General features: G+C 46.6%; 1 protein-coding gene across 2 annotated transcripts in view; it reads right to left on the reverse strand.

The window, feature by feature from the left end:
* The window catches only part of LOC117414961 (tripartite motif-containing protein 16-like), a 40,941-nt gene extending 18,211 nt beyond the window's left edge, over positions 1 to 22,730 (reverse strand). The window contains exons 1-5 of one of the 2 annotated variants that reach the window (XM_059010197.1): positions 21,986 to 22,730; positions 2,188 to 2,283; positions 1,757 to 1,990; positions 1,432 to 1,591; positions 1,123 to 1,164 (exon numbers count right to left, since the gene is read on the reverse strand). In XM_059010197.1, coding sequence (XP_058866180.1) covers positions 1,123 to 1,164; positions 1,432 to 1,591; positions 1,757 to 1,990; positions 2,188 to 2,283; positions 21,986 to 22,567 — 1,114 coding nt within the window. In that variant the 5' untranslated portion in view covers positions 22,568 to 22,730. The remainder of the gene's footprint in view (positions 1 to 1,122; positions 1,165 to 1,431; positions 1,592 to 1,756; positions 1,991 to 2,187; positions 2,284 to 21,985) is intronic. The other variant, XM_059010198.1, reaches the window with a different exon arrangement.
* Positions 22,731 to 25,561: the final 2,831 nt, after the last annotated feature.

The following is a 25,561-nucleotide window of genomic DNA, read 5'->3' on the forward strand; positions in this document are numbered from 1 at the left end:
GCTGCACGGTGAGTCTGCAGAGTGTAAAGAAGAGGGCGGCTGACGGCACACGCTTCGGAGGACAGCGTGTGTTCGTCTTAGCCCCTCCCGAGTCAGCGCAGGGGTGGTAGGGGTGAGCTGAGCCTAAAAATAATTGGGCATTTCAAATTGTGGAGAAAATAATAAAAAATAATTGGCAACGACTAAATTTATAAAAAAAAAAAGAAAAAAAAACCATCATTTAACAGTGGAACACACACGTTTATATTATTATAAAATTTTGAAAAAATTTCCATGGGAAAGAAGGCATTTAATTGTTGGGTTATATGATTACATGGTGTAATGGCAATTCTGATTACAATTACGGAGACGTGTGAAGTTGTATTTACACTTACAATTACCGGTACTGATTACTATTATTGTAATTAATTACAAATGGCATAATTACAATTGCAATTGATCCTGGATCTGACAGGAACACACACCAGCCTTGATTCCAGGAGATAGAAATTATAGTAATAGTTCAGTCTTCTCGAGTGCCACAAACGATAAAGTGAAAACAAATATAGCAAACAAAATTGTGACCAAAGGAAAAGGTGAAAAAATAAATCAATCCAAATCACACAATACACTCAATGACCAATAGTGAATACATTGAAAGAAAACCTAAGCACCGGTTCACCGCGTGGCAGTAAGAGATGGAAACTAAAAGAAAGCCGAATTAACTATTAAATTGTCACTTCTTTATATATCTATATACAAGTAGGTGACCTCAGGAGCCCCTTAACTAGGGATTTAACAGGGCAGCAGTGTGGAGCAGTGGTTAGGGCTCTGGACTCTTGACCGGAGGGTTGTGGGTTCAATCCCCAGTGGGGGACACTGCTGTTGTACCCTTGAGCAAGGTACTTTACCTAGATTGCTCCAGTAAAACCCAACTGTATAAATGGGTAATTGTATGTAAAATAATGTGATATCTGTATAATGTGAAATAATGTATAATGTGATATCTTGTAACAATTGTAAGTCGCCCTGGATAAGGGCGTCTGCTAAGAAATAAATAATAATAATAATAATAATAACACATTCCCTCAGGCAGCACTACTCTACTATACATGTATACAGAAAAATAAGTTCAAACATTACCCTGATGTGCAGCAATATCAGCACCATCCTGCACAGTTAGACCTAAAAATACCGGAAAGTGATTACAGTAGCAATCAAAATGGGCAATTTAAAATCAAACAGAAAATTGTACTGAGAAAATAAAACGACATGCCTTCAACAAGGTAGGACTCGCTTCCACAGTCATTTAGCAACCCCCGCTCTCAATTAAACGAATGATTTCCGCTGACAAAGCTGAGACACTAGCGATCGATGAGTAGAAACGAGTCCCGCCTCTTACACATAGTATATTTGAGAAATCTCAAAATAAGAATTGTATTTCACACCAACCTGTTGTGGTTATTTTGGCTAATTTCCCCTTGCAGAAGTCCTCAATGTAGTCTTTAAGTTGAGCCACAGCTTTCCTCACAGCTCCAAAAGAGATGTCTGAATTGACTTTAATGCTGGGTAGGACTGCAGCTTCAGGAGGGGCACAGAGAGACTGGAAATTCTACAACAGGAAAGTGGAGAAAAGGGGGTTTCAGTGAAACAGAATGGGCTCCAAATGGGGTCCACTGCTGGGGGAAAAAGCAAGGATTCATTCGATTGGAGAGAGATCTGTCTGAAACTGCCCCAGTTCTGTGCTTGAGATTGTTCAGGCAAGCAGTGATGTCACCTGTAGAAAATGGATGTGATCCTTGGTCTCTGAAAGCTGTTTCAGCTCAGTGTTTCTCCTCCTCAGCTCAGCAATCTCCTGCTCCAGTTTCTTCATGATCCCTTCAGCCTGATTCACTGTAGCCTTCTCCTGAGCTCCAATCAGCTCCGTCACTTCAGAGCGGATCTTCTCAATGGATCGGATCAGCTGAGTAAAGATCTTCTCACTTTCCTGGATTTCTCTCTGTGAAGATCTCTGTGTGAAAGAATCACATATTAAAATCACATAAAGCATATACAGTAAACTTCTATAAATGTGTTCCAGCCCATTTCTTAATAATAATAGGTGAATGGCACTTGAAGAAATCCCTGATTAATCACAGATCCAGTTATTCAAGTATGCAGCTGTTGAAATCTGAGTGAATGTTGGCTAACCCTCTTGTCAATACCCACTTTCAGTGACTCCACAGCCTGTTTCAGCTCCTCCAATTCTTTCAGTCTCTCCTGGATTCTCAGTTCTAGTTCTTTCTGCGCATCTCCCAGCTTCGCCTGTGTAGAAAGACAGTGACATTTCTAAGGGACACTGAGCCATATTCTGTCACATCCAACATAGGCCTGTTTAGCGGTATCACATCACCATGAGCAAAACAGCACTGACCCACCGCGGGGCCCATTGAAGCACCAACCTTTTCTACCATCTCCACGCCGGACAATGCAGCTGCAACCATGACAGTGCCTGGCCATAACAGCGCTATGACATCACCGCGCCCACAATACAGCGACGACCATTACAACACATTTCTAAAACCACCAAATGTGTTTGATTTTTTCTACACAGTCGATGCTGACAGCGGGACTACAATTCCCAGAAGACACTGCTGAGTCATTTATCAGGAACGTGGAGACATATATTACTTGTGGCAATGTGCCCCACCCCTGTGTGCATTTGTGTGTTATATGTTGCATGTAGTGTGTAAATGTTGGTGTATAGATGTTGGTGCATGGGATATAAATGGGTCTGTGTAACACAAGTGATGTAAAATGTATACTTGTATTTAGGCACGAGGATTGCACATCACTTCACGTGCAGATAAAATGTGTATAATGTGTGTCACGGGATTGCACTTAAGTTATGACTAGCAATCGAGTCTCGGTATAACTGTATAAAAGCAGCATGTTTTCACCCACTCGGGGTTGGGTGTACAGTGAGGAGGTACAGGCTAAGAGAGAGGAGTGAAACAGAATTAACAAACCAATTGCTAGCGTGCTAGAGAGCCAGCATGATACTTGTTTGTGTACCGCTCGTCCACTGTGTTTGTGTCTGTCTATTTACTTTGGTCATTGTGCCGTTTTGTTTGTTCAGTACCGTGTCTGGTTTTGTTTTGTGTTCAAACCTTTTATTTGCTGTTTTGCAATAAACAGGCGCAAGCAAACGCATCCATCATTTCATTTCACCAATCGTCTGTATTTACTTCCTTGTTCTGACATGACCGCTCTGCAATCTGTGACAGTGCTGTAGAGATGTTCATTGGCTCCATTTGGCTGTGCACCTTCTTAATAAAAATGTATTGGTGTAAGCTGCTGGAAAATATTTTTATACTGTGTGCGTGCGTGCATATAGAGTTGAGTCCAAAAACTTTGACGTGACGTTACATCACAAATGTAATCAAGCGTTGCATTGTGGGATTGGGCGGGGGTAACTCATTAATATACATTATATTTATATACTGTGAGACAGCAGGGAGGGGGTTAATTCCTCCCTTTAAAAAAACATGTGCGGAAGGCACACTTTTGTCTTTTGTAAATTGTTTTATTGATTGATCATTACCTGCACCTGGCTATTATTGAAAATTAGAGCCAGGTGCAGGGTTTAAAAAGAGAGCAGTCAGTCTGCTCTGGGCGGCTGCTGAAGAGGGCAGAAGCCCGACTGTGCTGGTGTGGGGTACAGCTGTAATTAAAAGAAAAAGGTAGTGTGAAGCCTTTTTTGTGTGTTTTGTTTTGTTTGTACAGGTAAACAGCTTAGCTGTCCTGTTTTAGTTTAGGTTCCTGTTCTGTTTAGTTATTGCTCAAGAGAGCTAGGTGTTGTTTTGATTATTTTTGTTTTTGTTTCATTAAAAATTGCGCAACCACGCTTAAAAATCCATTTCTGTGTGTTGGGTCGGTGTTTTTAAAGGGGCAATGAACTGAAGTGAGTGCGATTCTATCACATATGGTGGCAGCGAGTGTGGGCGCCCCTGGAGACCCAAGAATGGATTTTAGAGATTTAATAGAGATGTTTAATAAAAACACCGCTGCTCAAGAGGAGCAGACAAAGGAGATGGAGAGGCAGATACAAGAGCTGGGCGTGGCCCCGTTGATAATACAAGAGCGGGAGCCAACGGAACTGGAACGGCTTCTACAAAAGTGGGAGCTGCCGTCCCGAGAGCCAGAGGGGGTGGAGCTGCTGTTACCAGAGCCCAGAGAGGAGGAGTCGTCTCTCCCAGAACCATCATCCATGCAAGTGAGTCCGGCGTTGCCGAGGGAGGTCCCCAGTCCCGTCATCGTGGACACCTGGCCGGAATGCCCAGATCTCCCTGCGCTGGACCTTGCTCCCAGGTCGCAGCACTGCCAGGCACAGTCGCTTGCCTGGTCCCTTACTCCACTCCCCCTGGAATCCCAGACGTCGCTGCACAAGAGGCAGACGTCGCTACGCAAGGGGCAGAGGTCACTAGTGTTCCCCCTGCTGATTGCTCCGCTCCCCTTGCATCGTGCTGCGCTCCACCTGGGATTCCATAGGTCGTTGTGCAGGTCCACAGGCGCACGCCTCTGCCTGTCAGTCCTGGCTCCCGGTCACCGGTCCGCGCTATGGTCACCCTGGACAAGCCGTCTGGGTCCCTCCTCGCCGGTCCTGGGTCCCTCCCTGGAAACGCCGGAGGGACCAACCCACCCTCAAGCCCGCCCGTGGAAGAGGGCGAAAATTGACATTTGTGGACTTGAGGGTGGGTGGTCTTTTAAGGGTGGAGGGAGGTGGCCGTTGTATGGCCAGTGTCTTGAAAAGACATGGGGGGGATGTGTGAGACAGCAGGGAGGGGGTTAATTCCTCCCTCTAAAAAAACATGTGCGGAAGGCACACTTTTGTCTTTTGTTAATTGTTTTATTGATTGATCATTACCTGCACCTGGCTATTATTGAAAATTAGAGCCAGGTGCAGGGTTTAAAAAGAGAGCAGTCAGTCTGCTCTGGGCGGCTGCTGAAGAGGGCAGAAGCCCGACTGTGCTGGTGTGGGGTACAGCTGTAATTAAAAGAAAAAGGTAGTGTGAAGCCTTTTTTGTGTGTTTTGTTTTGTTTGTACAGGTAAACAGCTTAGCTGTCCTGTTTTAGTTTAGGTTCCTGTTCTGTTTAGTTATTGCTCAAAGAGAGCTAGGTGTTGTTTTGATTATTTTTGTTTTTGTTTCATTAAAAATTGCACAACCGCGCTTAAAAATCCATTTCTGTGTGTTGGGTCGGTGTTTTTAAAGGGGCAATGAACTGAAGTGAGTGCGATTCTATCACAATATGCAGTAAATGCTACAAAACTTACTTTTCTAACATCAAAATGTGTTGCTAATGTTATGTAAACTAGCATGTAATTTGTGTGTTTTTTGTGTTCGGAGTGCATGTGAGTGAGTTTGCTGTGTGGATCTGTGAGTGAACGAGTTTGTGTGAGGAATGTGTGAAAGGTGCTGCAGCTAATGAGGTGTGAATTGCCCAATTAGCTGCAGCACCTGTATAATATAAAAGAGAGTGGTTGGGTATGCTAGAGTATTTGGGAGAGAGGAAGGGTGAGTGTTTTTGGAGGTAGTCCGTGTATTTTTGGAGGTAGTCTGTGTATTTTTGTGTTTAAAAACCTGTTGCTTAGTGTTTTGTCTTTTTGTTTGGCCATCGTGCGCTTTTGTTTTGTTGTTTTGTTTATTAAAAGTCTTTACTTTCCCTGCACTTCCTGACTCTGAGTCTCCTTACCCCGGCCAGCCTGTCACAGTTGATGTTCAGAATTGGGACAGCGCCTCTGGAGACTCGAAGCAGGAGTGCAGGATTCTTTTTGTTTTGTTTAAAAAAGAGAAACAGGTTTTTTTTGCGTGTGTGTGTGTGTGTGTGTGTGTGTGGAAAGATGGGGAGGAATACCCTGAAGAAGCAGCAGCGGCGGTGGCAGCAACAGTGGAACGAGGCGAGCGAGCGAGTGCTGCAGAGGCTGCTGTCTCTGAGGTCTGGAGGGGAGGAGATGATTTTTGATTTATTAATGTATTCATCACTGCAAATGATAAAAGTGTGCAGGCTACATAAACATTTCAAATGTTTTATAAGGAATTGAAAATAAATAATTACACAATCAAAATGTGACAGAGACATTTATCATACTCTCCCGTTAGGCATTTGGTATGCTCTCTTGCACCAGACTGAACTTTGATGTGGAGCAAGACCTCAAGCAAGACTTCCGCCGGTCAAAAAGATCAATGAATGCTCTGCTGCTCATTAGTCACACAGAGAGGGACCACAGCTGGGGACATGACCTGGAGGTTCTCATTTTTGTGTACTGGCTGGCACACGGCTCTCCTTCAGGGTAGTATCATGCATATTTGGTTTCCCGAGGAGCCCAGTGCACAAAATTGAAATTGAGGTGGTTGGACTTCTGGGCAGAGTTATTGCGTCCCTAAGCCAGAGGAGCTGGATGATGCAGGGCAAGGTTTTGGCCGTCTGGCTCAGAACGCACCCTTTAACAAGGCAGTGGGGGCTATTAATGGCTGCCATGTGCACATCAAGGCCCCTGGAGGGATTGACGCACAGGATTACCTCAACAGGAAGCTGTTCCTCTCATTCAACTCCGGAAATATGTGACGGCAAGTCCCTGGGCATTTTTGTGAGGTACCCTGGGTCAGTGCATGACTACAGGGTCAATTTTACATTGGGGCACGGTATGATTGCCTACAAGAACCTGCCTCATCACAGCCTACAAGAGCCACTGCAGGGAAGAGCCCAGGAAAGGCTTAACCGATACCACTGAAGGGTCTTTGGAATGATGAAAAACAGGTGGAGGAGCATTTTCTTCAAGGCATTGGAGGTGCATTCCACCTGTGTGGATACACTGCTTTGTATCATATTTTAATAAATGATGCTTTACATCATAGCTAGCTTTATCATGTATTTCTATGTATTTATCATGTATTTCTATGTATTTATCATGTATTTCTATGGAGACAACAGCCCAGCATTTATTTTCCCTGTGAAAAGGACATTGTTTGCCGCACACAGTTGGATGACTTTTAGGGTCTCTTCCTCTGTCCCTGTATTTTGTAAAAAATAATAATAATAATTTTGAAATATAGTGCTCGTTTTGAATCCAGGCTATGCCATCGCCGACCGTGACCGGGAGTCTCGAGGGGGCGGCGCACAATTGGCTGAGCTTGAGCCGCCCGGGTTGGGAGGGATTAGGTCGACAGGGTAATCCTTGTCTCATCACGCACCAGCGACTCCTGTGGTGGCCGGACGCCTGCCTGCCTGTGAGTTGCTGGCAGAACTGCATTTCCTCCGATAAGTCAAGTCTGGTTGGCTTCGCTGGCGGCTCGCAGTGTGTAAAGTAGAGGTCGGCTTGTCTTCGTCTTTCCCACGTTCATATGGGAAGCTGCAACGCTGAGACATGGTCTTATAAAAATGGTTGGATACTCCAAAGTAGGAGAAAATGGGGTAAAAAACTATTAAAAAAATATTTAAACACGAAGGGCTCTATTCTGAGCACAATCACAGGTTATCATGGTGAGAGTTCCAGAAGATGGGGGTGGTGGGGCTCCTGCATCTTCCACTACTGAGAGTAGTAACGGCTGGTCAGTTTATATTTGTATTACTATTTGTACTGATACGAAAGCACTAATGCACTACTCAGGGTTCTTACACTTTTTCAACAGCAAAATTCCAGACTTTTTCCAGACTTCCATTTGTTTTTCCCAGACTTGTCATCTATCGTATTTCTGAATTGTCCTATTTAGTCTGCTGGCATATTTGTCTATTTTCAATTATATTTATTTATTTACTCTGTACTTTTTAATGTTCACTGTTGTGTGTGACTTAATTTGGTATAGTGATGAGGTTGTTACTCTGTAGTGTTGTTTTTATAGTACATTGTATTTTATGTTTTGATATTCCCTGTGGATCACCTCGGATAAAGGAGTCTGCTAAATGTCTGCAATAATAATAATAGAAAATAGAATTGAAAGGGGAGGTTCCATTGTTTCTAATAAGGTATACGCAGAGATCGCTGTACTACTACTGCGTCTAGGGAATAAATACTTTTAAATGGATTTTGTAAATATGATTTATATAAATAATTAGATCGGATGTCTTTGACAGTATAATGATAAAGGAGTGCTGTAATATTCATAAAAAAAATAAAATCTACTATTACGTCTAGGGAATAAGTAGATCGGTATTAACACAAAATAAATATTTTTAAATGGATGTTATGATTTATCTAAATAAGTAGATCGGATGTCTTTGACAGTATAACGATAGATAAGGGAATGCTGCAATATACATTAACAATAAACAAATCATTTCAAATTAATTTTGTAAGTGTAATTTGTCTGTTTAACAAACGTTATTGCAACTCGAGAAGTTTTTTGTTACATATTTAACGTGTAAGCAGTAGACTACGATAGGTTTGACAGCGATAATCAAAACTCAAAGCACGATTTCGGTTATGGACAAAATTGAGCTCCATGCTGCGGTAGCTAACTTAGGCCACGATGCATTGCAATCACATGATACACTTGTATTATTAGTATGCGCTTTGTCTTTTATTAATTTTTACAGACAGTATCTTTGCATAATTAGGTCAGAAAACAGAACAGGAGCCTGCGTTCATTTTATGCAATAGACAGCATGGAGTATGTATTTTAATTACAAGTTTGGGAAAACACAAAAACGGTGGACTTCGTAAACCGTAGTAAATTCGGTAGTTCAATCCTAGATGAGAAAGAAAGATCCTATAGTATACATGTATATCACTAGTATCAGCATGAATTTAAACCTCTGTAAATGTCAGTAGTTCAATACTAACGTTAGGCTACTTACCGTAACCCTGGTTCCCTGAAAGAGAAGATGGCCACCAAAGCCGCCGATAGACCCCCTTCCCTCAGTGACCTCCTCGGTCCCGCCCACCGAGGGAATAAACCCGTCACGCAGGGAAGGCTCGACCTCTTTTCGTGACGAAACCGTGCTGACGACCGATGCGACCTCGCGGTTGGTGGCCATCTTCTCTTTCAGGGAACCAGGGTTACGGTAAGTAACCTAACGTTCCCTTTCAATTCGAAGATGGCCACCAAACATCATTTATGGGAAAACGAATACCAGAGCCGTCGCGAGGGAGGGAAGAACGGCAGCACACGAGGGGCACCTCAGCCTCGCCCGACCAAAGGTCAGCGGTGCGAGCATGCAACCTCAAGGACCCTTGTGCCCAACGAAGGCACTGAGGGATCTATCACATTAAGGCGATAGAACCTGGTAAAGGTATGCGGCGTAGCCCAGCTAGCCGCATTACAAATCTCAGCCATGGAGGCACCTCTAAAGAAGGCCCATGACGCAGCCACACCTCTAGTGGAATGTGTGGCTACCCGCCCAGGCGGAGGCAAGCCAGCACCATCATACACAGCGGAGACCGTATCCGCAATCCAATGAGACAGTCGCTGCTTCGAGAGGGGCTGTCCCAGGGTCCGTGTCCCATGGCAGACAAAGAGCTGGTCAGAATGACGCAATGCTCTCGTCCTACCCACGTAGCATCTCAATGCCCGAACCGGGCAGAGGAAATTCAACTTCCTATCCTCCTCCGAAGTAAACGGCGGAGGATGAAAGGACTCCAGTTCCACAGACTGATTAACGTGGAAGGCTGTGACCACCTTGGGGAGGAAAGCAGGGTTTGCACACAGTGAGACTCTGCTATCATCGTCCCAAATACGCATGCAGGAGCTATGCACAGATAACGCCTGCAGCTCACTAACCCGCTTTGCGGAGGTGATAGCCAAGAGGAAGGCTGTCTTCATAGACAGATGCTTCAACTCAATGGAGTGTAAACAGGGCCTGCGTGACAGCCTCTAGTACAACCACAAGGCTCTATTCGGGGAGAGCCACCCTCATAGGGGGGCGCAACCGCCGAGCGCCTCGGAGAAACCGGGTAGCCAAAAAATGCGCGCCCGGGGACACAGAGTCAACGGGGGCATGGCAAGCAGAAATAGCCGCTAAGTACACCTTCAAGGTGGAAGGTGATCTACCAGCGTCAAGCAGCTCCTGCAGAAACTGCAAAATGACAGGCATGGGGCAAGAAATTGGGTCATGACTATTAGTCCGGCACCAATTCTGGAAACCTTTCCACTTTGAGGCGTACAACGACCTAGTGGAATGCGCCCTAGCATTCTGCAAAGTACCCACAACCGCGTCCGACAGCCCTAAGGCTGACCAGCGGTCCCTTTCAGGGGCCAGACACACAGCTGGAGCAGGCCTGGCTCCGGGTGCCAAAGTGTGCCTCCCGCCTGACTGAGGAGATCCAGGCGAAGCGGAATCTCCCAGGGCGTGCCATTCAATAACTGGCACAGGGCTGAGAACCAGACCCTCCTGGGCCACCTGGGGGCCACTAAGAGAGCTGACGCCTTCTCCGACTGGACCTTTTTGAGAAAGGCCGGGAGTAATGGCAGAGGCGGGAACACGTAAAGGAGCGCTCTGGGCCATATGTGGGCTAGGGCGTCGACACCGAGTGGACCGCCGAAGCGGTGAAGAGAGTACCACAGGGGGCAATGCGTTGTCTCCGCCAAGGCAAAGCGATCGACCTGTGCCTTCCCGAACCGTTCCCAAATGAGCTCCACCACCTGAGGGTGGAGACGCCACTCCGATGGGTGCGGACCCTCCCTCGAGAGGAGGTCCGCCGCCCAATTGTTCACGCCCGGAATATGCGTCGCCCGAAGGGACAGCAAGTTCCTTTGGGCCCAAGTCAGAAGCCTGAAGGCGAGGCGACGCAACCCCGGGGACCGAAGGCTGCCCTGGTGGTTGACATACGTCACTACCGCAGTGTTGTCCGAGCGGACCAACACATGCCTGTTGTGCACCATCGGTAGGAAGCGCTGGAGAGCAAGGAAAACCACCTGCAGCTCCAGCATATTGATGTGCAGGGACGTCCAGCGGCCCGACCAGGACCCGTTGACCCCTCTGCCGTCGCAGACTGCACCCCAACCCAAGTTGGAGGCGTCCGTTGTCACTACCCGACGGTTGAAAATCACTCCCATTCGGACACCTTGGCGCAGGTGAGAGGCCGTCCTCCACCAGCGCAATGCCGCCGAGCACGCAAGACACTATCAGCCGACGGTGTCTGTCGCGCCTAGAATGCAGGTGAAACGCATTGAGCCACGCTTGCAGCGGGTGCATGCGCAGTAAGCCCAGCTCGATGGCTGATATCGCTGCGGCCATCAGACCCAGTAGTTTCTGGCACAAGACAAGGGGCACCCTCGATCCCTGTCGAAACAGGGAGAGGTGGTGCTGGAGAGCTGCTACCCTGTCGTCTGACAGGTACGCGTGCATCATCGTGGAGTCCAGCCGGAATCCCACATATGTTATGCATTGCACAGGCGTCAGCTGACTCTTGGCATCGTTGATGGTGAGGCCCAGCCACACCAGATGCTCTGCCACAAGCGTTGTGTGGGCCACCGCTCCCTCCCGCGACTGGGAACAAATCAACCAGTCGTCGAGGTAGTTCATCACTCTGACCCCTTGCAGCTGCAAGGGGGCCCGGATAGCGTCTACGCACTTTGAGAATGTACGGGGAGCTAGGGAGAGGCCAAACGGCAGCACGGAAAACTTGTACATGCTGCCTTGAAAGGCAGAGCGGAGGTATTTCCTGTGCTCTGGACGAATGGGAATGTGAAAATACGCGTCCCGCAAGTCCACCGTGGTAAACCAGTCACCCGGCCGGACAGACTGGAGTATGTGACGATGAGTCAGCATTTGGAACCGCCTCTCTTTCAAAAACCGGTTGAGGAACCGCAGGTCCAGGATGGGGCGAAAGCCGCCGTCCCTCTTCGGCACCAGAAAGTATCTCGAGTAGAACCCCTCCCCTTGAGAGGTGGGGTCCACGAGACGAATGGAGCGCTTGCACAGCAAGGCTGCCACTTCGGTCTGGAGCGCCGAGGCCTGGAGCGGGTCCGTCATGAACATAGTCATGAAGCCGCGAAAAGGAGGAGGTTCCAAACAAAACTGAAGCACGTAACCGCCTTGTATGGTCGCGAGCACCCAAGTGTCTGAGGTGCACTTGCGCCAGTAGTGCAGCTGTTGCACCGTAAACAGGGTCTGAGGCCACAAGCCTTCAGGGGCCCTGCCGGGGCTGCTGAGGCTGAGGCGGGGCGGATTGAGGAGGCTGCCTAAGGCGATTGCCCTGGAACCGCCTTCTAGGGCGCTGCTGCTTGGACTGGCCACGGCCTGCGTGCCCCCCGCGCTGTGGGAAATTCCCGCCCCTAGCCTGAGATGAAGCCTGTAGGCGACGCCGAAGGTCACCCAGTGGGGCTGTGGGGACGGGCACCGTCCTAGTGACTGTTTGCGCCGGAGGTGCGTGCCAACTGCTCGACCCGCCCCGCGCCGGAGCGGGGGTAGGGAGCAACGCGGCCACCTGCCTAGATGCCTCTCGCTCGCGGAGAGACCGTTGTAGGATCTCTTCCACCGCTGGGCCAAAGGTATGGCCTGGCGATATAGGCGTGTCTAAAAGCGCAGCTTTAACCGCATCAGCCACAGCTGTCTGCGCGTGACCACCAGGCCAGCCAGACTCCGGCCCAGGGCCTGTTCTTGCAGGCCGGATATCTGGAGCAACATGGAAGACAGCAGGCGCAACTCCGTGGTCACCGGCTCTGGGAGCGGGGCATCACGCAAAATACCATCCATGTATGCGACCAGCATACTGGAAGTATTTGTCAAACGGGCGCCCTGAGCTCCCGCTACGTACGCCCTACGGACATGTGTCTCCGTTATCCTGCACTGCAGGTTCGGGCACATGGGGTCGTTGAGCAGACATCCCACTGGTGGAGCCTTCACCAAGGCCGCAATGGTTCAGTCAACAGGGAGAAACCCCACCAGGCCCAGCTTCTCCGCCCCTTCGAGGCCAGCTGTGAAGCCTACCTCAGCTGGCTAGGCGGTGTGGCATGGGCGGTGCCAAGAAGAGTGCACCTCCTCCATAAAATCGGGGAAGGCGGGGAAGGGCTGAGGCCGAGGAGGCTCTGCCGCTGCTGCCCAGGGGACTTGCCCGTCCCATGAGCGCGGACATTGACCCTGCCAGCGGTGGTGCGTCAGTAACCGAGCAACCCTCAGAGCTAGGGGCCACTACAGGCTGGAACCCAGGCTCTGCCTTGACTTCCATCTCTGCCGGAAAGGCGGACTCCCCCCACGAGGCCGCAATAGAAAGCGTGTCCTCATCAGAGCACAGCGCTCGTTCCTCCTGCCCGCTCTGTTCCCCCACGGGGGGATCAGGGGGCGGCACAGTGGCCCTCAGTGGGTCTGAGGGCGGGTCCTCAAGCGGGGCTGCAGCCAAAGCCGCCGGGGGCTGCTGCCACTCCAGAAGCTCCATAATGTGAGCTATCTGGGCCTTCATGTCCATAATGTCCCGCGCCTGCCGAGACTTTTTCACCCGTCTCACCGTAGGCGACGGGGAGCGGCTGCAGGCGGACACAGACGTCTGTGCACAAGGAGCCTCCAGAGAGGGACTCTGTGACAGCGTCACAAGGCGGGACAACTCTTTCCATCCGACTGGCAAGCACTCGGGGCTGAAAAGCCGCGCAGATGCTGCAGGAGGATCCTCCTTGTAAGGCTAAAGAGGACACAAGGTATGCCTGTCTTCCTGTGGGATGTTAACCCCACAAACCTCGCAGGCATGAAAACCAGCCCTGCCCATCATCGCTGGATTTTGGTCCGCGAGCATGAACGCAACGCGTGCACCGAGTAACATGCTTACCGCGTGCACCATGCGCACCACGTGCACCGCGCTTACCGCGTGCACTGGATACCGTGCGCACCGAGCACCAAGTGCAGTGCAGCACCAAACTAATGTGCACCGCGTGTACCGAGCACCGTGCGCACCACTTGCTTTTTTTTTTTTGCTTGCACCGAGTACAGCGAGCAGACCTGCACCGCGTACCGTGCAGTGCCGGGCACCGTGCGCACCGAGTACCAAGTGCACCCACGCGCAACGAGTACCGTGCAGCACTTGCCTTGTAGCGGTACCGCGAGTCAATAAGCATCGTGCGCACCGTGGTACCGAAGTAGCACGGGCTGAGTCTTACGCACCGCGGTATTTAAAAAACACCGGGGCAGCTATGCACGGTGCCTACCCGAACCGCGTGGTCACACACCTGAGCAGCACGTAGCGTACAATAGGGGGACAGGGCAGAAGCCGCGGCGGGCGATTGACTTTTAGCAAGAACAATACAATAATACAATAATACAAAAATGCTAAAATGCAATAACAATAATACAGCAGTACAGATGGGGGAGAGCACACTGTCTGTCGAATTGAAAAGCCTACACCAGTGGTGAAGGCTGACACAGCCTGTGTATGTCTCAACTCAGCAACGAGCAAGCCTCGGTGAGGAGTATACGGCTGGTCCGGCTGCAAGCAGCTGCGCTGCGGCTAGTCCTCTGCGCAAGCACGGGGACGCGCAGCTACAATCAAAACAACAAGGCCCGACCGGCGGCCCGCAGGCGGCTGGAGGGCAACTCTACAACGGGGACAAGGCAGGCCCAGCCCCATGGAGTAATAGCGCTCTCCAAAGAAAGAAAGGGTGAAAAAACACAGCTCTTAACAATAATACTTACCGTTTCCAGTCGACTAAAAGGCGACAGACAGAGAGAAGCAGCCTGACACGCAGAGCGAGCGGGTGCTGATAGAGGAAACAGAAAAAGGCTACGGATTACAAGCTACTGATTCCGGGAAAGTGGCGGAGCCAGCTTTCAGCACGAAGTGCAGGGGAACTAGCAGTAACTCAATGCAGCACTTATAAGAAGAAAAAAGGGCTCAATGCAACACAGAGAGGTCTTACCGTACCAATCGGCGGCTTTGATAGAAGGAGCTCGGTGACACCTACCAATAGGCAGGCGTATATCCCATAAATGATGTTTGGTGGCCATCTTCGAATTGAAAGCGAACCAAGATATAGTTATGATACCGCAGCTACAGGTCTTTGCTGTATACAAACCACTCACGTTGTGGCAACCGCCACACAATGTGCTGCAAGAAGCATAGCACCTGCGCATTCTTAAGTGAATGCCAGTAAGCCTGGCCAGGCAATCTAGATATTTCATGACAGCGTTTTTAATTAGCTCCTTAATATTTCGCCATACATACGTGTATATATAATCTGTATCCTTGCCTGGTTTAAAAATAAACTCTTGGGGCAATTATTGTTTTAGTTCGTGTGCTGTTTATATTTGGGTTAAAATGCTATGGTCCTAGACTAATTAGTTTTAGGTATTTTGGCCATTACTGTTTTCCGTAATTGGGGGTGGAGCTTCCTTTGCTTAAAAGCTCTAGACCAATAGGGTATAAAAAAGGGTTTTTGAAAGTCTGTTAAGAGAGAGAAAAAATATGGAGTTATTGGAGAGACCGAGACCGAGACCGAGACCGAGACCTTACAGGCAACCTGTTCAAACGACAGAAAAAACGAGTTAGTCTGTGTATAGCACGCTTCTAGTCGGTGTTATGTCAAACAACCGTGGTTTGGTTTTTACCAGTTTCTATAGCGGGTTCGACTAATACTAGTGCAATAGCTAGTATCACACGCTGCTCAGTGCTCTTTGGGCAATACTTCCGTTTTGGGTCCTATTTTTCTTCCAGCTGGTTTGATTTATATATTTACCTTGATACTTTACTGCTGTTACGGGACAACGGAACGAGAGAAGATATTCAAGCAAATGTCGACTCACAGCATGGTATGAACTAGAGGACTTGCACACGGATTCATCACGACCGGGTGAGATCGATCCTTTTCTATTTTTTGCTGCAGTTTGGATTACAAATATTTTTTGAATGGCCATTCAGGTTTTTGTTTGGAGAGCGTTCTTTTGGGATTGCCGGATTGTTGTGTTATTTTTATAGAACTTTATTGGTTTGTTTTTGTTTGTTTTGTTACTTTCTGGGTGCGTTTTAATATCAAGCCCGGGACTGAAACTTTTAAGTACTCATACACTTGGATATAATTATTGCAACTGCGTGGGCCATAGAATGAACAGCCTGATTATTGGTTGGCCTGCCTGTATTTTTTTGTTGTCTCCTTCCCTCTCTTTCTTTTTTCAAGTTCCAACAGCGAGGCGGATTATTATTGGTTTTGCTATACATTAGTATTGTGACTGTATGTACAAAGGCCTGTTCATATATATATATATATATATATATATATATATATATATATATATATATATATACAGACGTGCTCACATTTGTTGGTACCCTTACAGCTCATTGAAATAATGCTTCATTCCTCCTGAAAAGTGATGAAATTAAAAGCTATTTTATCATGTATACTTGCATGCCTTTGGTATGTCATAGAATAAAGCAAAGAAGCTGTGAAAAGAGATGAATTATTGCTTATTCTACAAAGATATTCTAAAATGGCCTGGACACATTTGTTGGTACCCCTTAGAAAAGATAATAAATAATTGGATTATAGAGATATTTCAAACTAATTAGTTTCTTTAATTAGTATCACACATGTCTCCAATCTTGTAATCAGTCATTCAGCCTATTTAAATGGAGAAAAGTAGTCACTGTGCTGTTTGGTACCATTGTGTGCACCACACTGAACATGGACCAGAGAAAGCAAAGGAGAGAGTTGTCTGAGGAGATCAGAAATAAAATAATAGACGAGCATGGTAAAGGTAAAGGCTACAAGACCATCTCCAAGCAGCTTGATGTTCCTGTGACAACAGTTGCAAATATTATTAAGGAGTTTAAGGTCCATGGAACTGTAGCCAACATCCCTGGGCGCGGCCGCAAGAGGAAAATCGACCCCAGATTGAACAGAAGGATAGTGCGAATGGTAGAAAAAGAACCAAGGATAACTGCCAAAGAGATACAAGCTGAACTCCAAGGTGAAGGTACGTCAGTTTCTGATCGCACCATCCGTCGCTTTTTGAGCGAAAGTGGGCTCCATGGAAGAAGACCCAGGAGGACTCCACTTTTGAAAGAAAAACATAAAAAAGCCAGACTGGAATTTGCTAAAATGCATATTGACAAGCTTTTTGGCAAGTCACATCAGCTCTGTGTTCACAGACGAAAAAATGAAGCTTTCAAAGAAAAGAACACCATACCTACAGTGAAACATGGAGGAGGCTCGGTTATGTTTTGGGGCTGCTTTGCTGCGCCTGGCACAGGGTGCCTTGAATCTGTGCAGGGCACAATGAAATCTCAAGACTATCAAGGCATTCTGGAGCGAAACGTACTGCCCAGTGTCAAAAAGCTCTGTCTCAGTCGCAGGTCATGGGTCCTCCAACAGGATAATGACCCAAAACACACAGCTAAAAGCACCCAAGAATGGATAAGAACAAAACATTGGACTATTCTGAAGTGGCCTTCTATGAGTCCTGATCTGAATCCTATCGAACATCTATGGAAAGAGCTGAAACTTGCAGTCTGGAGAAGGCACCCATCAAACCTGAGACAGCTGGAGCAGTTTGCTCCGGAAGAGTGGGCCAAACTACCTGTTAACAGGTGCAGAAGTCTCACTGAGAGCTACAGAAAACGTTTGATTGCAGTGATTGCCTCTAAAGCTTGTGCAACAAAATATTAGGTTAGCGGTCCCATCATTTTTGTCCATGCCATTTTCATTTGTTTTATTATTTACAATATTATGTTGAATAAAAAATCAAAAGCAAAGTCTGATTTCTATTAAATATGGAATAAACAATGGCGGATGCCAATTACTTTTGTCAGTTTCAAGTTATTTCAGAGAAAATTGTGCATTCTTCGTTTTTTGTGGAGGGGTACCAACAAATTTGAGCACGTCTGTATGTGTGTGTTTGTCTTTTCCAATTGCATTTTTATGTGATTAGCATTGCAGTGTTGGTGTGCTCCTTGAAGGATTATCTAGAGATATACTGGGTAGTTTCTTCTACTAATAGTTCTACTGGATATTGTTTGTTCTACCAACCTGGATGTTTAGTTTGCTTACCATTGAGTCGGGGTTGATATTTGCCAGATTTCTGATCTTACTTAAGACTTGCTGTTCTGATTACTCCAGGGTACACCTGTGCTTAGTACTATATACAAATAGACATAATAAACCTATCCTGTTTAAAATGTACTCCCTTGGTTCTCGTGAAATCCTTGTTTTTTGCTGTACTGATTTACCTGCTGGGACTGTAGTATTGTATGTTTTATGCTCGGTGCTAGTATACACTTATGGCCTAGGTGTTTGGTTATTGCACACTAGGTAAGTTTGTTACAACGTACTAACCATACGTTTTTCATTTAGTAATTGCATGAATAAATGTTGGTACTAACTACAGTCTCCTTGTTTTATCGATGTAAAAATGGTATGATGTTTTATGGTTGTAATGCAAAACCAATCACGTTTACGAAATGTGTTACATGACAAATTTCCTGTTAAAAAAAACCCAAACGTGTTTACTAATTTAGCTGTCATGTTTGAGTTCTTTTATTTAATTGTTTAAAACTAGGACTTGTCTTTGTAAACTGATAGTTATCGCTAGTCTATTGCCATAATAATCTAAGCAATACTAATAATACTTTATGATTGTATGTTATTAGAATATATTACTAAAACATTTTTAATTTCGATTAAAAATTGACAACATTTAAATATACAGTAAATATTTATATTAAATATTTGCGATCACACATCAACTACAGCTTATCTGACCAACAATTACCTTTTTAATTACACACCGACAAAAAAAAAAAAGCTGACAAGCGTTAACACTTTAGCTCGAGTAACAGAAAACTTTGCATCGCACAATTTACAGACAGAAAATAAATAAAATAAAGTGGTGTTTAAACACATTACCATGCGTGACCTACTTTTTCCTTACGACACCGGGCGAGTCGATCAGATTTAGTTGCCGCTTGAACTGACCCGCTTTTGAGATCATTTTTGATTAAAAACTAAAAATTGAAAATTATTTTCATTCTCCTGTAAAATTCCAGACTTTTTGAAGACTTTCATAACGGAGGCATGATTTTTCAAGCATTTTCAAGCCCTGGGAATCCGTTTTTCATTTTCATACTTTTTCCAGACTTCCAGACTAAAGTACGAACCCTGACCTACTGTAGGCTGCAGACAGATTGATTACAAGTTCAAATATATTGTTAGATAATACGGTTTCTTAACTTGGTCGTGTTTTCAGCATTGTGTGGATTTGTATGTCCCTTTTCATTTGTTAAAAAAGAAAAAAGGAAGCAATGTGACGACATGCTATCCCTGGGTATATTGTTTAAATTGCTGCTTGGTTTTGCCGTTTCCAACCGTTTCTTATTTTAACTACAATCACGTGATGCAGATGCGTCCGAAACCTTGCATTCTTTTCATTTTAATTTTGTGACACAAACTCGTTCCCTAGTATTAGTGGATGAATAAAACAATGTGTTGTTATGCACAGTGTAGGCTAAGCCACTGCGGGGGAAGTGGGCTACAACAATAAAATACATGTTCAGAAAAAGAGTGAATAAAGTGAATACACATTTATCATGACATTGACAAACTACAAAGTGTAAACTAATTACTGACGAGTAAAATAGCCAGGTTTACCCTTGTATACCGTTTCTTATGTACTGTCGGGTTTTTTCCCTTTACTTTTCTGTTTGGTTCCCTGCTTCTGTGTTAGTCCAAACGCACGCAGGGGCTGCTGTATTTGTTGTGTGTTCGGTTGTCGTGTGTTAAATAAGCCTCCACTAACAACCCACGTAAACTATTCTCTACCTTCTCCTCCCTCCTAAACCCTCCCCCCTCCTCCTCCCTCCTCTATCTCCCCTGACGACTTTGCCTCCTTCTTCTCTTCTAAAATCTCAGATATCCGCAAACTCTTTAACACCTCTCCCTCCCCCGCACCCCCTCCTGCTCCAACCCCTACACCCACTACATCCCCTACTAACTCGCCCTCCCTCTCCACCTTCTTGCCCCTCTCAGACTCTGACCTCTCCTCCCTGCTCTTTCAAGCTGCTGCTCCTGCTCTACTCCCCTTCATCTCCTCCCTCCTCAACACCTCTCTACTTTCTGGCATCTTCCCCTCTGCCTTCAAAAAAGCCTCTATCACTCCCCTCCTCAAAAAACCTACCCTCGACCCCACCTCCCTCCAGAGCTACCGTCCTGTCTCTCTCCTACCCTTCCTCTCCAAAACCCTCGAGCGGACTGTACACCGCCAGCTCTCTGCTGAGCAACATCCGAAGAATCCGACCCTTCCTCACCAACTATGCTACCCAGCTCCTGGTCCAGGCCCTGGTACTCTCCCGCCTAGACTACTGCAACTCCCTCCTGGCTGGCCTCCCTGCGTCCGCCACCCGTCCGCTCCAGCTCATCCAGAACTCTGCTGCTCGCCTGGTGTTCTCTCTACCTCGCTTCGCCCACGCTACTCCACTACTCCGCTCGCTCCACTGGCTCCCGATCACCGCTCGCATCCAGTTCAAGACTCTTGTACTAGCCTACAGATGCCTTGATCAGACTGCACCCAGCTACCTCCAGACCCTAATTTCTCCCTACACCCCCACTCGATCTCTCCGCTCCGCCTGCACTAGAAGACTGGCTCTACCTCCGCTACGCTCCCCTGCCTCCCGAGCCCGCTCCTTCTCCACCCTTGCTCCGCAGTGGTGGAACGACCTTCCTACAGATGTCAGGACGGCCCAGTCCCTGACCACATTCCGGCGCCTCCTTAAGACTCACCTCTTCAAACAGCACCTGTAGAACTCCTCTGTTGTATCCTGATGTAACTTTCACTATTATCTGCTGTATTATTGAATTGTGGTTTGTCACACTTGAGAATTATTGTATTTCTTGTTCTTATTGTATGACTTATATTGTAACACTTGAATGTATTTGCTTGCGATTGTAAGTCGCCCTGGATAAGGGCGTCTGCTAAGAAATAAATAATAATAATAATAATAATAATAACAACCCTGGTTTCAGCAGCTCTTAACGCAGTGCTCTATTGTCTTTTCAGGACCTCACTGCACTGTCATCAGAATTGCTTTGGTGAATATATTCGCAGAGGTCTGCGACGGGACAGACACTCTATAAACGCAGTAGGACGTCATCACAATACCATTTCAGCGCAGTGGGTGCTTTTCATGTCTCTTCTCCATTTATGTGCCACAGAATCGGGGGCAAGTTCCGGTCCCGCTTGCACTCGTTTTTGCATTGTGATCAGAATAGAGCCCAAAGCACTGCTGCTGCTGACAGCTCTCCAGCGCTGCCAGTGGTCAGGAGGGTGAATTACAGCAGCTATCAGCCGTCCTCCTGCCACACTCCTCCAACTATAACTGATGATGCTTCATTCTCTTACGTACGTGCAAGCTATCTCTCATACTTAATACATAATATATTTTCTTGTATGTGAGACAATCCCAACGCCCTGATATATATATATATATATATATATATATATATATATATATATATATATATATATATATATATATATATATATATATAATGCCAGTGTATGAGGAGCGGATTGCTTTTAAATTTGATTCACAGTTGTTGGTGGCGAGAAATTCCAGAAGGCATCTATTGTCTATTAATGCTAGAGCTCGAAGCTGATTGGCTGACAGTACTGAATCATTTGCTAATAAGGTTTCAGCTCTGCACCAGAGGGCGCTGGCTCTTACATTTATAAAGGCAGTTTGGCCGATTATAACAGGAAATTAAATCATGTATTTTTGTATACAAATGTAAATTGACCTGGGTAAGGGAGTCTGCTAAGAAATAAATAATGATAATAATTAGAAAACGGCTCCTTAAGAGTGCTGCATGCTGATTGGCCAATCAGTGGTTCCAAGCTGTGATACAATCCCCGGTATACGCCTTGTACTTAGCAACGCACCAAGAAGTGACAGTATCCACAGTAACACACGCCCTTAATTCACTACTATAAAACGGCTTGTTCAAATTGCTCAGTCAGGGTTCCAAGCCATGATATAATTATGTTATAGTAACAGTGCAAACTACTACTGGGTTCCCTTCTAGGATAACTGGAAAGAAACGGCTCAAACTCTTACCTGCCTCAGAGTTCTTTCTTTCTCAGCTGAGACTGTATCGTGGTTCTTGTGTTCCTTGTCTGTACACGACCAGCAAATACACGTCTGATCAGTTCTGCAAAACCCCTCCAAAACCTTCTGGTGTTCGGCACAAATCTTCTGCTCCAGATTTCCAGTTGCTTCGATCAGTTTGTGCCTCTTCAATGCAGCAACTTCAAGGTGTGGCTTGACATGAGTTTCACAGTAAGAGACCAGGCATGTCAAACAGGAGTTTACAGCTTTGAACTTTCTCCCAGTGCATAAATCACATGGCACATCTCCAGGTCCAGCATAGCTTTGAGCAGGAGGAGGATTTAGTTGTGTCGTCTTGAAATGCTCCACAAGTTCAGCCAACATGGTGTTTCTACGTAGAACAGGCCTTGGGGTAAAGGTCTCTCTGCACTGGGGGCAGCTGTAGACTCCTGTCTGAACAGCCTGATCCCAGTAGTTCTTAATACACCCCATACAGTAACTGTGTCCACATGGAATAGACACTGGGTTCTTCAATAGATCCAGACACACCGGACAGCTAAACTTGTCCTCTGACCACACGTTTGAAGCCATTCTTGCTTCAGTGAGACAGAGAGACTGACGATTTCACAACAAGCAGAACTGCTCTGTGCTTCTGACTTCCTGGAAATGTATACAGAGCAGGTTTAGGGAAGTAGGCTGAGCAGACAGAGTGTGAGAGGGGCAAATAGGAGAGGCAGGCACAATCTGACGTTGCTGTTTGGCTGGTATCCCTGGAACAACAACTAACCCTAAAATTAACACCCATTGGTTAAGCCGATGCACATGATCAACGTTGCTGTTCCAGGGAAAACAGCCAAACCCCAAAGTCCGGTTCTGTGAGAGGGGGGGGGGGGGGAGGGGGACTGAGGGCAGGTTTAGAGAAGTAGGCTGAGCAGACACAGTGTGAGAGGGGCGGAGAGCAGAGAGTGGGGGGCGGGACTGGAGTTTGAATGGCAGAGACAGGTAGGGGTTTCACAAGAAATGAAACTTAACTTTGTGTGTGTGTGTTTATATGAAGCACTAGGACGTGTGGTTTTGGACTGTGGCCAGAGGAATTATCAAGGCTGATAAACAGAAACAGAGTTACTGGGAAGGGGGGGAGAGAATGAATGAACAGCTATTCCACACAGAACTGCAGTTGTAGGGGATTTACTAGTCAAACTAACTACGTTTTAAGTTAAAGTAAGTGCTGACACAGCACAAAAAAAGACAGGAAAGTTATCCATCAATTAAACAAATAACTTGTTCAATTAAGGGAATTCTGGTCATTGATGGCTGAAGAGAGTATGGGTTGCGTTCTTGACCTGCAGACTTTTGAGAGTCTGGGTAGACTTTGCGTCAAATGACGGGGTCTGCGGGCATACCCCTGTCCTAGTAAGGCAAACTGACTGCAACAGGAACTGACAACAGAGGTCAAGCATGCTCTGGGCGGAGAGAGAGGCTGTGTTCTGGTAGCGCAGGATTTTGGGAGCCTGCATCGACTTTGCGTCAAATGACGGGGTCCCGCACGAAAAACCTGTCCTAGTAAGGCAAACTGCTCGGATGCAGCCGGAACTGACAACAGAGGTCAAGCATGCTCTGGGCGGAGAGTCGACGCATACGGAGCAGATTTTAAAAGGTGCTGCGCTGAAGCAGGCTCGTACTATAAACAATAGAAAAGCGCCAGCAGTGCAAGAAGGACGTAGAGAATGACATGCAGTTATTAGTAAATGTGTAGCGCCATCTAGGATGGAGGTGTGAATACCACAGAAAGGAGCTTGTATCAAGATTTCCATTACATGAGAGTAGATGTTAAAACTTCATGCTGATTTGAACTCTGCTCTCGCCAAGATAAGCACCAACTAAGATGTAGCTTTACAGTAAACGAATGTGATCTATCTGTGTCTCTATCCATTTGCGTTTCCTTCCATATGATGATGTAGATATCCTTCTGTCTGGTGTTGATGGCTGAAGTGTAATGCTGGCTCCAGGGATCAGCTTATTTGCCTCCCTGGCGCATCAGCACACACAACGGCTGCGATGCTGGCTTCAGGGATCAACCACAGTGCGGCCTCCTCAGCGCATCAGCATGACAACCGTCTGGATTGAGCGAAGTAGGGTACATCTCTGGGGTCTTCAAGTGGGCACCTTCCATCCTCGGTGTTTCGTCGACTAGCCCACGACACCTCAAGAGGGCTTGACGGTGATTCTGGTGTCCCAGCATCACCCCCCTCCGTCCCCCACTCAACTCAGCCCAGCTTACTTACTTACCCGTACATCACCGTTGCTTTCTTTCTATTGTGCTTGAGATCCCCAGCCAGAATCTTTCCGTCTCAAGCATAGCCAGTTGCTGCTCCTCTCTGCTGCTTCAGATAAGTTCTTCACTGTGCAACGCAACTCTTGGCCACTGAATCTGACGTCTCTGAGAAACTGGGTTGTAGAGTGTGCCACAAATCCTCGACAACCCACCTCCACTGGGTAAACCCGGACTTTCCATCCTCTCTGTTCCGCTTCAGAGGCTAGTTGAGCATACCGCAGTTTCTTCCTCTCATACGCCTCATCTACAGCATCCTCCCATGGCACTGTTAACTCTACCAGGTGAACAAGACGTGCTGATCCAGACCACAAGACAATATGGCAGCAGTGTGGAGTAGTGGTTAGGGCTCTGGACTCTTGACCGGAGGGTCGTGGGTTCAATCCCACGTGGGGGGACACTGCTGTTGTACCCTTGAGCAAGGTACTTTACCTAGATTGCTCCAGTAAAAACCCAACTGTATAATTGGGTAATTGTATGTAAAAATAATGTGATATCTTGTAACAATTGTAAGCGCCCTGGATAAGGATGTCTGCTAAGAAATAAATAATAATAATAACAAAACGCAAAGTGAGTGAACAGAAGAAAAATCTAAATCAAATCAATATTTGTTGTGACCACCCTTTGCCTTCAAAACAGCATCAATTCTTCTAGGTACACTTGCACACAGTTTTTGAAGGAACTCGGCAGGTAGGTTGGCCCAAACATCTTGGAGAACTAACCACAGTTCTTCTGTGGATTTAGGCAGCCTCAGTTGCTTCTCTCTCTTCCTGTAATCCCAGACAGACTCGATGTTGAGATCAGGGCTCTGTGGGGGCCATACCATCACTTCCAGGACTCCTTGTTCTTCTTTACGCTGAAGATAGATCTTAATGACTTTCGCTGTATGTTTGGGGTCGTTGTCATGCTGCAGAATAAATTTGGGGCCAATCAGATGCCTCCCTGATGGTACTGCATGATGGATAAGTATCTGCCTGTACTTCTCAGCATTGAGGAGACCATTAATTCTGACCAAATCCCCAACTCCATTTGCAGAAATGCAGCCCCAAACTTGCAAGGAACCTCCACCATGCTTCACTGTTGCCTGCAGACACTCATTCTTGTACTGCTCTCCAGCCCTTTTGCGAACAAACTGCCTTCTGCTACAGCCAAATATTTCAAATTTTGACTCATAAGTACAAGGTTGTCCTGGAAGAAAACTTGCTTCCCTCTGTTCTGACAATGTTCCCCAACTCTGAGGATTGTTTTTTCCA

Source organism: Acipenser ruthenus, chromosome 40 (assembly GCF_902713425.1).
Source record: "Acipenser ruthenus chromosome 40, fAciRut3.2 maternal haplotype, whole genome shotgun sequence".
In the NCBI taxonomy this organism is placed as follows: domain Eukaryota; kingdom Metazoa; phylum Chordata; class Actinopteri; order Acipenseriformes; family Acipenseridae; genus Acipenser; species Acipenser ruthenus.